The sequence below is a fragment of the Salvelinus fontinalis genome, chromosome 4 (genome assembly GCF_029448725.1).
Source record: "Salvelinus fontinalis isolate EN_2023a chromosome 4, ASM2944872v1, whole genome shotgun sequence".
NCBI classification, from domain to species: Eukaryota; Metazoa; Chordata; class Actinopteri; order Salmoniformes; family Salmonidae; genus Salvelinus; species Salvelinus fontinalis.
In genome coordinates, this window is record NC_074668.1 from 28,544,393 (window position 1) to 28,558,412 (window position 14,020).

Here is a 14,020-nt window from a genome sequence, read left to right on the forward strand (position 1 = left end):
AACAAGTTGAATGTTGATATTATGCTTGAATCCATACTGCACTATTTTGTTTTCTCATTTTAATGTAGCAATTGCACAATTTTATTTATATCCTGGTCTGACCAATTGACAAATCTGGTTGCAAAAATAATTTGTTTTATAGCCTACACTTTTTGTTTAATTTGCCAAGAACATTTTGAAATGTATTTAAAAAATCTAAAAATTGCATATAGTCCTACACATGCTTATTACATTTAAAGCTTTAAAAAAACGTGATTTTTGTTTCAGAACAAGAAATAAGAAATGTTTGATTTAATAAATTTGGGTTGGATAGAATCCTGATTGGGTATCAAATTTTGTTGCTGGGTTGCTCAATGGCATGCCTTGTTGATTTGACTGTTTTTTGCCTTTATTTTCACACACACACACACACACACACACACACACACAGACGCCCGCACTACCCCACACACTTGCACACACAATACACACACACACACTTGCCCGTGCACACAACCCACATATATACATGTGCACACAGAACACACACTTGTGCGTGCCTACACACACACACACAATTAAGGGGCTTGGCCTTTCCATGTGTGTGTTTACCTTTTGGAAGTATGGTCCTATTACTGTGCAACTATGAGTGTGTATGTTTAGCGTGATTCCTCTTCTATGCAACACATCATTTGAATAATTCTGTAGACCCAGGTGTGGATGCTGACCTTTGAACTGTAGCATATCGGTCGGTGTACAACCTAATGTTTAGACAGGTTCCAAGTCCCCTCTCTCTCACACATACACTGAACACCATAATCCAACTGGGTAAATCCAGTTTGAGGGAACAGAATAATGCAATCAATGAGGCAAGGTCTTTCCTGGCCCCATGATAGCGCACAGGCAGGGAGGACTCGTGCTTTATGAATTAAAAGTTAAGAATGTGATGTTTATTTTACAGTTACAGAACAGTCATGCTGCTGCTTTATTTACTTAGAATTGCTGCAAGTCAGTGCCATGGTACAAGCTTCTCAGGATGGTTAAAAAATCAAATCAATTTTTTTTCTCGAACAAAAAAAATCATTTCAAAGGCATTTTAACACCTATCTGATGAGCTCAACATGCAAATATCTTGTATATTTATGGAAGCTTGATTGACTATATAACATATGGCTTTTTTGAAAGCAAAAAAAAACAAAGTGCATCCAACACAAAAAAATAATAATTTCCAGTCCGTGATAATGCATCATCCATGTTTTAAGAGAGGGCTCACTGTCTGCTTCGCTCTACCACACAGTAAAAAGGTACCCTCATATAGAGCTATTGCTGTCAACGTTCAGAGGTCAAGAAAGACCCCTGCGTGGGCTCAGAAGGCAGTCTGTACTTCCTGCCAAGATATGTTTCCCTAAAATAAATACGGAAGTTTTTGTCTCTCTCTGAGGGGTGGAGGGTATCCAGCAACAGGGGCGCACCGCGCAATCTCCCGACTCACTTGACATTGCATCAGCCATGAAGACAGAGTTGTGTTGTCCCTCCCCTCCTGTGTGTTTGCTTTTCCACAGCGCTAGCTAGCTAGTAGCGGTGGCCCAGGTGTGTCGGCCATGGGCAGCGGCTGCCAGCTACAGCTATACATTCATTATCTTGGCCCGTAGTCATAGTTAGATGGGGCGCTGGTGGCAGAGTACATGTTAGCTGTGGCTGGGTTCATGTGGTGGTGGTACGTGTGTCCTCTGATGCCGGGTAAAGGGTACGGCGATGGCCGGGTCTTAGCCCCCAGGTAGTGTTCGTAGGATGTGGGGTACTTGTAGGGGTGGTGATGCAGGGTGTCTGGGGCCAGCGGGTGGCCGTCCGGGGTACGCAAGTCGTGGGGAGGGCTGGGCCGGCCGCTGGTGAGGGGGACGGCGTGGAGGCCCCCTGGGATGGGGAGAGCGGGGCTGAGGACGCGTGACATCAGCTGGTGGGCGGGGTCGGCGTGCATTGGCGTACCACTGGGGTCCCGGTCGTAGTCCCGCCTACTGTCCTCTAACGTCAACAACAAACAATAGCAGACAGTCAGAGATCGGCAAAACCTTTATTTAGCTAGGCAAGTCAGTTAAGAACAAATTCGTATTTACAATGACGGCCTACCCCGGCCAAACCCTAACCCGGACGGCACTGGGCCAATTGTGCACCGCCCTATGGGACTCCCAATCATGGCCGGTTGTGATACAGCCTGGAATCGAACCAGGGTCTGTAGTGATGCCTCTAGCACTGAGATGCAGTGCCTTAGACCTCTGCGCCACTAACACATTAGCCAAGCCAAGAGCAAGCACACCAAAGCATCCTGATCTGTGGTCATACAATGCATTTCTATAATTCTGCAATCTCCATTGTGAAAGTTACATTTACTGTAGGTGATATCTGTTCAATATTTTACATGGATATGAACTTATGAAAGCAAACAGTTACTCGTATTTCAGTTATAGTATTGCTAAATTAAGATGAAATGTGTACATTTGTTATAAAAGATCATTCCTGGATTCATTAGGTCTCTCAGTGAAGGTAATGAACTTGTTAATTATATTCCCCATCTGAGAAAGGGAGGGCTACAGACCTTTTTCTGAGCTGTTCTGCTGTGGGGGAGACGACATTGGGTTCCTTGTTCTTGCAAAGGCACTCATAATTGGCATAGAGCCTGGCCTGTGATTCCTGGGCCTGGAGCAGAGAGAATGAATTCAGTTACACTGTCAAATATTTGCTGTGTCAAAAACACCAATAGCTTTATTATTTATTAAGATAGAGGATGCACATTAACAGAGCCACAAGACACAAATAATTAAATGTGATTTACTTATGGATGACATTGGCTGTAAAGAGACTAGCACATTTCATATTCACTGGGTCCATTAAAACAATTTGATGCAGTTTTGTGAAAATTGATCAAATTGTCACTGATAAATTGAGTAGACCTAAATGGAGTTTAAAGTTTTCTCACCAGTCCTCCGGATCACAGTCCCTGAAGCCCTTTGCAAAAGGATTACTGGCGATTTTCAGCTGCGTGATCTACAACCAAAAGGACAAAGTCAGGTAAACCTCCATGTCAAAGTGGAAAGTCCAACCCAGAACAACACACATTACGTGCGGCTTTTTCAGGCTTTTGGGTTTAGGTTATGATTAGGGTTAAATACATAACATTCGAACGTGTAATATTCACGAAATACAATGTAGCCTACGCCTACTCAACACGAAAAAAATGAGCGGAATGTGTATCTGCCTATGGCGTGATATAGGCTTAACTAGTGATGGTCAAAGCGTTTACCGTTACGTTGCCATAAAGAACGATGCTATAGCCGCTCCCCTTTTTCCTTGTATAAAAACATGCCTATTTTAACCAAAACGTTAAAGGTATGCAAGGCTACAAATATAAGACGTATTTTTGTAGTAATGGCTAGGCCTATGCCTAGAAAATGACAGTTTAGTCCTAAGAAGTGATTTATTGTGGCATTGACACTGAATAAAAATGTCAGCTGAACATGTCATTTTTAATAATTGATGAGGCTAATAGTTTTGTACATCCGCGAATGAAGTTATGTGGTCATGAATTTCCGGAATGAGTTGAACAACAAAATGAATGCCCCTTAGTGCGCGTAGAAGACCAGTTGGATGCGAAGGGGTCAAACAGATAGAACACATAGCAGGAAAGACAGAGGAAAAACAGAAACTGGACAGCTGTGCAGGGGCATCAGTGACACAGATAATTTCCAGGCGCAAAAATATCACGTAAAGGAATTATGTTCAGCTATTTGATACAATCAAATAATTTGTAAAAAGTTAACGGGGATCAAGCTAGAGGGAAGAATCAGATGTTCCGTAAAATGAATGATCAGGCTTTTTTTTCACGGTCAGAAAAGCGTTTTTTGGCCTATAGCCTATTTCTTCAATGTGTTTGTCATGTCTTTAATTTAAAGCTTGTCAGCATAATCCATAATCTATTTCACTGGGATATAAATACTATTCTTAGTCATTTTTTTACGTTTTTTTAATTGTTCTATGAAATAAAGACATGTTTACTTGCAATGAATGCTGTTAGGTTGTGCCTTGTTCGAAATATGGAATGGTCAAATAATGCATACATTAATAAAATATATATATATATATTTGCGATCCTTGCGTCAGTTATAGGCTATTCGTTTGCCAATATAATTATTTGTCCTGCAAATTATTAAATTAATTACTAATCTAATACAAGTTTATAACCTAACAGATTGGGCCCTATTCGTTTTACTTCATTATAATAGAAATACAGGCCAACAGGCTGGCACCACGTTTATCCTGTTTAAGGCCTGCTGATTCACATTTGGCCTCATTCATTTATACCTTTTAAATTGTTCCATTTTTGTAAAAACACTGCCTGTTCACAAAATACAGTGTAAAACCAACAACAATAACAACCATCTATTATCAGGTTATAATATGTTACAATGTGTGTTATTATATCTGCATAGCACATAGAGGGCGATATCTTACCCTGTGGTTTTGGTATGCTGTTACCGCCGTGAACCGTGTTTCCTCAAAAACAAAGGTCTTATAATTCTCCTCCGCATACTTCTCGCTGTCTTTGCGTGGGTCCACATAGACGACGTGGAACCTTGGCTGGTATCTGTGCATTGAGTTTAGAATGATCTGCAGGGGGAGAGAGAGGAATAGGTTAGGCCTATTTTACTTAGCTCAATGGACATTTGTCGATTGTGATGTCTCTAAATAGTGTTTTCTTAACCCCATGTTGGCTCGTCAACGCAAGGGTCAGTTAATTAATGAATGAGCATAATTCTTATGGAAGTCAATAGATTTTCCGCACTATAGGCCTACCAGTTTACGCACAACCAAATGTATCCAATTACGCATGGATTAAAATGATGTAAAATCAAAAAAATGAACTAGACCTATAAAATTACCCAGAGCTATCCAACACAAATGGGTAAACTGGAAAAATGTTGTGTAGTTTAGGAAATGTGAAAAAATTCTGCCGTGGAAACTATTTTGGCGCACAAGACCTACACATGTACAGGTATAGTTATTTTGAATCATGCTCTCTTTAAAGTCATTTGAAAGCAGATACAATCAGTTCAAATAAATAATTTAAAATAGTATGATTTCATGTGACATGTGGCCTATAGGATATAGGCTATAACATCTTACTCATGGAAACACATGTTATTTAGTAAACCAGGGTCTTCGCTGCAATATACTTACATGTCCATTGTCATCCAATAAATTGTTAGTGAGTTTTAGTTTATCGAATGAGACTATCTGCTTCATCCACTGTGCGCCCTTGGCTGGAGAGTCGGGGTGGTAGTGAACTCTCCCCGGAGTAGCAGGGTCAGCTTTACCCGCCACCAGCCATGAGGAGCTGTGGAAAGCATACCTATAAAAGGAAGAAGAAAAACGAGCAACATTTTCACCGAGTTTACAGGGGGGGTCAATGGATTGTATTCCTACGTTCTGTTGTCCAATTAAATGTATTTTCTCGGGCCTACTGTGAGTTGGATGCACGTCCACTAGAAACTATAGGCCATTGCTCTACACCCACTGCAGCTAATGTTCACTGGCACAAAATATTTCCCAAGAAAAGTGTAGATTTGTATCTTGTTCGTTTGGTAAATAAAACGTACCTGTATCTTTTGTCGTCGACTGGTAAGAAATCCATTAGCAGCATGTAGTCTGCCATAGGATCCATTCCAAATAGTTTCACTTGAAACGTAGGAAACATTCGCCTGACAGAGAGAACACATGGATGTTTTAAAATCAGTTTTCTTCGACTTGGCTCTATCATTGTATGGGCTGATCTGCAAGTGTTTGTCACTGGGGTTTACTTGCGATTTTGAGAAATTCCCATCAGGATATAAGCAATATGTTGTGATATGCTTTTTGATAACATATTGTTTTTTACAACAGCCGAAAAATATTATTTCACCCGCAGCCACAACCGTATTGTTATGGTTTTTGGGGGTTTGTTGTTGCAGTAGGCCTACATGATGTTATGACGCCTTCCTATTCAACAAAAAAGCAGGCCCGGGATTTTAGGCCGATACTGTGTATGACGCGATTTAATGGGTGGATAAACGACGTGTTACATTTTTGGTTAACCCAAATTACGCTTAGCTTTATATAACACTGCACATCCACTTGCATTTCTCTTCTACCCTTTGAAGGATTCCAGTCATTTATACGCACGAGGGGCTGTTCTTTTTTCCCGTCTCTTTATTAAATATGCCTACTTTCTCTCTCTCCTGCTCACACTCGCATGAGGGGTGTATCATACCGTAAAACGTTTTATTGTGTGTGGAGTAATCCGCCAAACCAGTGAAAGTGATCCTAAAATCACCGCTCAATTAACGTCAGAGTCTATTCAAGGCTGCAGTTGTGGATAGGTGAGGTTAAAGTAGCTTTTAAAGTACCCTCCCTCGGATCCTGTGTTGCGTAGTATCTCTGGAATGACAGATGCTTTTCTGCTGTCACCCTATAGGTAAACTGAGCCTGCGTAAATGCCATCTCTTATGGAGCTCAAATCCATAAAACACAACTGTAAATATTTAATTTAAAAAACGCAGTTATTAAAAGTTAACTGATAGATATGACAAGTGGGCCTAGTCATACAGCGAATTAATCAATATGGTTTTTGACTATTACAATTGCATCAAATATTGTGTTACCTGTTGCCTATGAGACAGCGTGTACATATAAAGTTATATTAGAGCAAGAAATAGGTTATAAACCTGTCATTTTACTATTATGTGGAATGTTTACAGTAGGAAGTTATTTTTATGCGAAACATCGGCCTATTTCAAAACTTTCCCCAGCTTTTAAAAGCGCTAAATGCTGCATTTCAGGAGGGTATCAAGAGCAAAACGTAACCGTAAAATAACTATAGCACCAAAGGAACCTCGTTATTCATTGCCCGAATAAAGTCGAATTCTGGACCGTTCTCTATCTGTTTGAACAATCTAATGTAGCATCCCCTAATTCACTGTAGTGAGACTCAGTGGAGTAATGTGTATGTTTGAGTGCCGCTGCTTTGTTGGTTACCGCATATACCCAAGGCCTACTGTGACCCTAATGGTCTTATAACGACCTGTGACATTGGCGCGTAAATCGGGGTTTAGGGTTCCAGAAATAAATGCCTTAGGTATGGTGTTATTACTCAGAATAGGAACGCTCAAGTTCACTGTTTGTGCGGTGGGCTTATGTCAAGGAAAGCACGGCCCATTTAGAGGGGAAACAGAAGGGCATTTACGCGTACAATTCTTCTCTAAAATGCATGCGTAAACTGTTGGATAAATATCGTAATTTTATTCAGTCGGAAATATTGAGCTTTCTCTGCGCAAGCATGTAGGCCGTTTTGAATGTATTTGTGGGGAAATATCATAGTCTTAATTGTATCTACTACTACAAATACAAATGCTTAATTTAAGAGAATGCTTAACATACCAATAGGCTAATAGGCATATTTGATTCCGTTCCAATCTGCCTAGAAATGATATCAGGGGCCTGGCTGTCTATTGGCTAGTTATATCATAACACTACAGAATATTCCTTAAATAGTTTATTTGTGAATAGTTTGTCTAGGTAGTATGGTCAAATGTGACGAGCTATTTAAAAAGCATGAGCTGAAAGATGTTTTCAGTAGATCGAAAGCCTGTATATTGCTGCGTAATTTCCATTGCAGCATCACACCAACATCAATTTGTAATTGACTATACACACCGACTTTAAATATTATCTCCCAACATATCTCATGATTTACGTTGTATGTGCGAGCTCTCGGGAATGCATTTCAAATGGGCAACTAAATATTTGTTAATGTATAACATGATCTCATATCTGGAGGCCCAATGCACCCTAACCCAGTGAAGCCTGCATGTATCATGGTGTAAATTCCACTCACCTTCCAGCCTTGGTAACGATCATCTCTGTTCCCAGCTGATTAAATTCATCCCATAAAGCTTTCATCTCCAACTGAACGTTAATGTTGGCCACTTTAGGGTTCTTTTTCACCAGAGACTTGCTGTTCGGCGTGGAGCTGGAGGACGATGAGGAACAGTTGGAAGTCCCGGTGTCGCTGTGTTGGGCCTGGGCCGGGTTCGACCCCGAGTAGTTGTAGCTGTGTTGAGCGGCCGGGCAGGGCTCAAAGTGGGTTTCATGTTGGCTGTAGGGGTCCCCGGGGGACGGTGAGAGATGGTAACTTCCTGACGTGTTGAGGCTGCTTAGGCTGCTCGTTGTGAAGGCTGCAACATCGCAAAAATGGGACAGCTGCGTCAGCCACGGACTGGATATTGCTGAAATCATTCCAAAAGCTGGATTTTACTATATGCGTTGCACTTGTGGATAGAAATAAAACCCTGAAAAGCAGTTGTAGGCTCGAGTTATTTTCTTCAACGTCAAACTCCCTTTATAAATGTTCGAGTAGTTTTACAATGGTGTGTCTTAGTGTTTTCTGCGTTCATTAATCATCGCTGTTGCATCCGATGCTGTAATCAACCGCAGCCTACATCCTACAATGTCTGTTGCAGTTACAGAATTCGATCGCAGCATTTCTCGCAAAACGTCCAAATAGTGAAAAAAAGTTGATTCGGAACTTTGTTTTTTTCGGCGACCCTAATTATAATTCCCAACCCTGATCAAAAATGTTTTTGTAGAACTATAACCCTGTGCACACGCAAGTTGTTTTTTTCGAGGGATTGTGTTCAAAAGTATTCCAGACGGCCTCTGCTCTGCTGCCCTACTGCAGTATGATACACTGCAATCCAGACTTCTTCTCTCTTATCTAGGGCCTCCCCTTCACGATAAAACCAGGTCTTATTTCTATTTAGATAAGGAACTGCAGGTAAAGTCCCTTTCCCCGCCTGCCTTGGGACGAGACTGATTGACAGTGAAGTGCGCCCCTTTTTAATGGGCTTTCCGGCACCCATTTACTTTTGGATAAGGGAATCGCCCACATCGTCTTCCCGTAACAATAGACGGGATAGCTGGCACAGTGGAGGGTAAACGTTTTTACAAGGTAAACAAACACTTATTTGCATGCACAAACAAACACATAAGGTTATTTCGAGGTGAATTGTATGTTACATTGTTTTGCCAAATGGAACTGGGATGAGGGACACATGCCAATGTGTTGGATATAGGCCTATCAACTGTTTTTTACCATTTAATACGAACTGGTGCCCCATGTAGGCTACCCCGGCCACTAACTTCTCGTTCCTTATTTTCAAAATGTGTTGTCGTGCTCTTTTCTTCTCTGAAAGTAGTATTTACGAACTCACTGGGATTTGAAATGGAACTGAAATCCCTATTTTGTCAAGATATGTCAGTTCTATGAAGATGAGGCTACATTGTGCCTATGATTACTGAGTGTTTTATAAGTTGTGATTCGTTTATTAGTTATAACTTCTTATCGTCATATGCATCATAATTCTCCCCGAACTTTCCTATAGCCTACTGGAAGGGACTTTTCGGGAATATTTTCATAGAAGCCTACTTTTTTTTTTACATTCTACTCCAGTATCAACATTGCTTTAGTTATGCATTTCATATCTACACTAACGCAAACATGGTTGCTCAATTGTAGGATATTACGGGAACAAGATCACACCTACATGCAACAAGACCTGAGGTGATCAACAAACAAACTTAACGCAAGCAAATATTTACACGGTTATTGTCAAGACCGCGCTCGTACCTTCCATTTCCCTGGTGACAGTGCTGTAGTGCATTTTCAATGAACTGTAACAGTCGTGCTGGTGTTGCTTGTCCAGGCCAGTGCCGTGTTTGTCAAATGTTGCGTTTCCTGCTTGCTCTGCAGCTGAAATCAGAGAGGCTATACTGAAAGCATTTGCCTTTGGAGAGAGGGGACCGCTGTCGTCCATAGGCGAGAAAATGAAGTCGAGAAAAGCCGTCTCTCCTCTGCTTCCTTTATGCTCTATTCCAGAAAGCAGGAGACAAGACACAATGCGCAGGAACATACGCTACAATAGTTATAGTTTTACATTTCGCCTCTAACATTCGTTGGTAGCCTTTTCAGGGACCTTTCGGCGAAGTAGGCTATGGGTAACTCCGCTGTTTTCAAAGCCAACTATTCCCCCGGAATCTTTTTGAAGATTATAACAACTTTAAAAACTTTTCCCTTGCACGAATTCAATTGATATGCCCAAACACGTCCACTTCTATTAAAACATCGTTCATCCGCAGAGAGCTGTTCCCTTCTTCTCCCATTCGGTGGCTGGGTGATGTCATAAGAGTTCGCTAGTCTGCCTTGAGGAGAAGCTACTGCAGAGAGAGAGAATGTCAAAAGTGAGAGCTCCACGCCTCCCATGCAGGGCTCGAAAAAAAAGTGTGCACGCTTTGACGAAGTTTTATTTGAATAAGACCTTGTCAATCAATGTGCCAAATGTTTTATTAATTTTGCAACAAAAAAAATGGAACGTCATTGCAGATGTCAGGGTTCAAAGTACTGCGATTGTATAGTGAATTATATGTTTAGGTCCTTTGGTTGTGCAAGGATAGCGCGCGTAATTTCCAAATAGTCTACTTTGGACATGTGGGCGTTGTTGTCCCCTGCTGTCTAATGAACTAGCCTATGTATTGTTGTGTTGTTATCCCTACTTTTATAGAGGTAGGAATACTGAATTCATTTCGGGTTATAGTCAGTTAATTCACTCCCACATGAATTGTACGCATTGCCTAGTTGGTGCAATGTCTGGCCAAACTAATAGGCCTAGATGATCTCACCATCAGACAATTTTAAGCAATATGGAGAATATCATTATTATGTGTCCACTAAATGTCTTCTTTTTTTTTTTTATCTCGCAACGCTTACAGATATACTCAAACGTAGGATAATGTAGTTTGTGGCTGGCCATGGTGGACTGTAAACAAAGTTCAGCGCAAGTGTTAATAAAGTCACGAGGGGCTTGAGCTGCTGTCCTAGGAGCCTGTCTGTAACGCAAGGAGAGCTGCCATCATGCGCGATCCTAGGCACTTGACCATTATCTTGCGTTTACAGTAGGCCTATCGGGTTATCAGCTTATCAAGCTTCATAATTAATTAATAGTTACAAAAGTAATGTTTTGTTGAGCCTCTGCGATAGCAACTGGGGTTTAGTCTAATTTACACTTGGGCGATTGAATAACTTGCGGCCGCAGCGGGCTACTAATGGGATAACCTAGTTAGCGGCACCGCTGTTGTCTTTGCGGATCAGCCCTATTTGTTTTGGATGTTTGTCTTGGTGCTATCGAGCATAAATAAACTACTGTGGTAAACTGTTGTTTTTAAGTGTCGAATTTTACAGAACTATTTGGATCGTTAATATATTTAGCCAACATAATTAACAAATGCAAATAACCCTGGAAAGGGACACATTTATTTAACAGCCAGCAATCCCTGATTATTTTTCTATTTGTTTAATCACTACAGTATCTAAACATATAGGCCCTACACTTAAGAGGTATGTTGTTATACAGTAGCAGGCAGCTTAAAATGCCTAACCATTTGATAGCCTAATAGACCTAAACCATTTCTAGATAGGATATAATACACAATGATATGTTTATATTGCTGTATTCCCATATAGTCTATAGGCCTATATGTTTACTATGCTATATTGATATTTCAAGAAAATGCAAGACTAACAACGTATCAAGTAGTCCACCTCAATACAACGCGGCCATTTCCTTATTCTTATCAGATGATGCCTTTGATACCAGCTCACTTCATCATTGCCAAGTCGGAAGCGTCCTTTGTAAATACCCAGGTGATAACAGACAAAGTACAGAACCTGATAAAATAGGAAGACTGTTCAGGAATTCGATTGAAGGCCTTGGCGCACTGGCGGGAGGAGAATGAAAACAGTAGACTTATTCATGCGTTTTGCATGAATACTTAAGACGAGTTAATAGATACATTTCCGAATTATTGCGAGAAATGGTTTATAATATTAAAACATATATTTTCATTAGGCTACCAGGACACTTGAATAGACATAGCCTAAACATCTTTCCTATTGAGCTTCCTGATGTTGAGCCTGTCAGAGTTTTATCTTCACTCACAAACTCAATTAGCCTATACATGTTATAGCCTATAAACCTATAGGTAGGTTATATAGGACTACTTTCACATCGCGAATAAGAAACTAAATAGGTGTAACCCAAAGCATTAGTGCATAGCTATACTGCACCAAACGCTTAACACTTTTTAAATGTCCATATTAATTGTAATTATAATGGAAATGTTTCCTGAACATTTGAATCCCGTATTTTACATTTATTCAAAGCGTGGTTAGTTTCGCGGGACTCCACAGACCCCGCCATGTTTCCTGTTATGATTCCTGCTGGCTTCTCACTCTACACCAGGTGTGCCTGTTGCTTCTTCGCATAGCTTACCGTAGTACCTCTAAAGTTTTTGCAGTTCTGTTGTGCGCAGTGAGAAGCACCCCTTCGTTGTTTCTAGTGTGTTATGGAAAGTAATTAGCATAGGTCTACATTAGCTCTCCAGTCTCTAGGTGCAGCAAGACATCCTCCATAGCCAATTCCGATTCACTTCTTTGAGCACTTGGGAGCACGCGGCCTAACCGATTAACAGGCAGCTCAACCAATTTTAAATTAATTTAAACATATTAATTTTGTGAGGCATATTTTTTTATCTCATCCAATGCTATTTAGTAAAAGGATCATGTGGTTTTCATTAGCGAACTCCTTTATTTTGTTAAAACACACATTCAAAGATGGTTGAAAGGAGGTGAATGTTGGAAGTTTAGCAAAACCTAACCTTGTTAATCACACATTTTCAGTAGGGTACTAATTGTGTGTAAAATGTTGTTGACCTCTCGACACATCATTTTGTAATGATGAAATTCTAAAAATATTGTTTTATAATTTTCGGAACTCTTGAAAAATATGCGCTACCTGGCGGTTGAGTTGCCCATTAACGCAATGTTTAGTCAAATCTAGCTATTATTGACAATAGAGAAATATTGTTATGTTATTTTTTTGGTCTGTGCAAATAGAAAACATTTTCACATTTATATCAATAGCTAATTTACTGTATGCCTGTTATGTTCAATATGTTTCACAATATTATTCAGTCGATGTCATTTTACAGGTATTATGAGCATATGAACCGTATACACATTCATTTACATATTTTTGAATATTCTTATTTTGGAACGCATGTAGGCCTATAATTTTATTCATATTTGATATCAGTCCTCATTTAACTAGGCCTGTCTTCATTATAAATCACTGAAGCAGACAATGTTAATGTATATATTTTTTTGACGAAGTCTACCCTAATTGGGCAGTTAAACGGCTAGTTGAGATGTTTGCAATGCGTTAACTATCAAATGTTAAGTCATGAAAATACAAAATATTCATTTATGGCCTATATTAAGGCTAAATAGGCCTACACATAGTTTTCAGAAATGTTTTTTATAGGCTATATATTTCTTGGTGTGCCACTTAAAGGGTTAATTTGTTGGTCGGCTACATATAAATGATTCTATTGAGGGTATTTCAAACCCTATAATTTAGGCTACCTACTAGGTTATTACACCTTTGTTCGTTTATTTGTGAACGTATTCAGAGGTCTTCGTTTTAATAGATTACCCTGGTTTGTTTGCATGAATTATGCTGTTAAAATCGTGTTCTCATCATCCATCGTCAACAGATGTAGGCTATAACTTTATCAAACTTCTGGACTTGTCTTAAACAGGCGGCATGGATCAGTTAGCCTGCAAATGATCAACAAAAAAATAAAATAATAATTCTTTCTATGTTTTATATTTCAGTTATAGCAGACGAGATGTATCTGTCGTTATTCCGATGTAGGCTATAACCACCAATGAGGTATACCCATTTAACATTAGCCCAGCAATACTGATGTGGAGGCCTTACGCAGAATTATTGCCTGTTTTACTGTGCTTAAACTGTGTTTATTTTACGAAGTATCGTAATGTAATTTATTTCGCCCTTCTGTATGTTGGTTATTAGTTGAGAAATACTAGATTCCCTAA

General features: G+C 39.9%; 1 protein-coding gene across 2 annotated transcripts; it reads right to left on the minus strand.

Annotated features, from left to right (window-relative positions):
• Nucleotides 1–907: 907 nt before the first annotated feature.
• On the minus strand, nt 908–10,564 carry LOC129853471 (T-box transcription factor TBX1). Of its 2 annotated transcripts, none has more exons than XM_055919559.1 (8): nt 9,695–10,564; nt 7,904–8,243; nt 5,631–5,732; nt 5,212–5,383; nt 4,486–4,641; nt 2,954–3,021; nt 2,573–2,673; nt 908–2,001 (listed from the first exon to the last, which is right to left on the minus strand). In XM_055919559.1, exons 1-8 carry the CDS (start codon nt 9,975–9,977, stop codon nt 1,616–1,618), a joined length of 1,608 nt encoding a protein of 535 aa, XP_055775534.1. In that variant the 5' UTR covers nt 9,978–10,564; the 3' UTR covers nt 908–1,615. The 2 variants fall into 2 exon arrangements, with proteins under 2 accessions (XP_055775534.1, XP_055775533.1); XM_055919558.1 differs by having other exon boundaries at nt 7,904–8,294.
• Nucleotides 10,565–14,020: the final 3,456 nt, after the last annotated feature.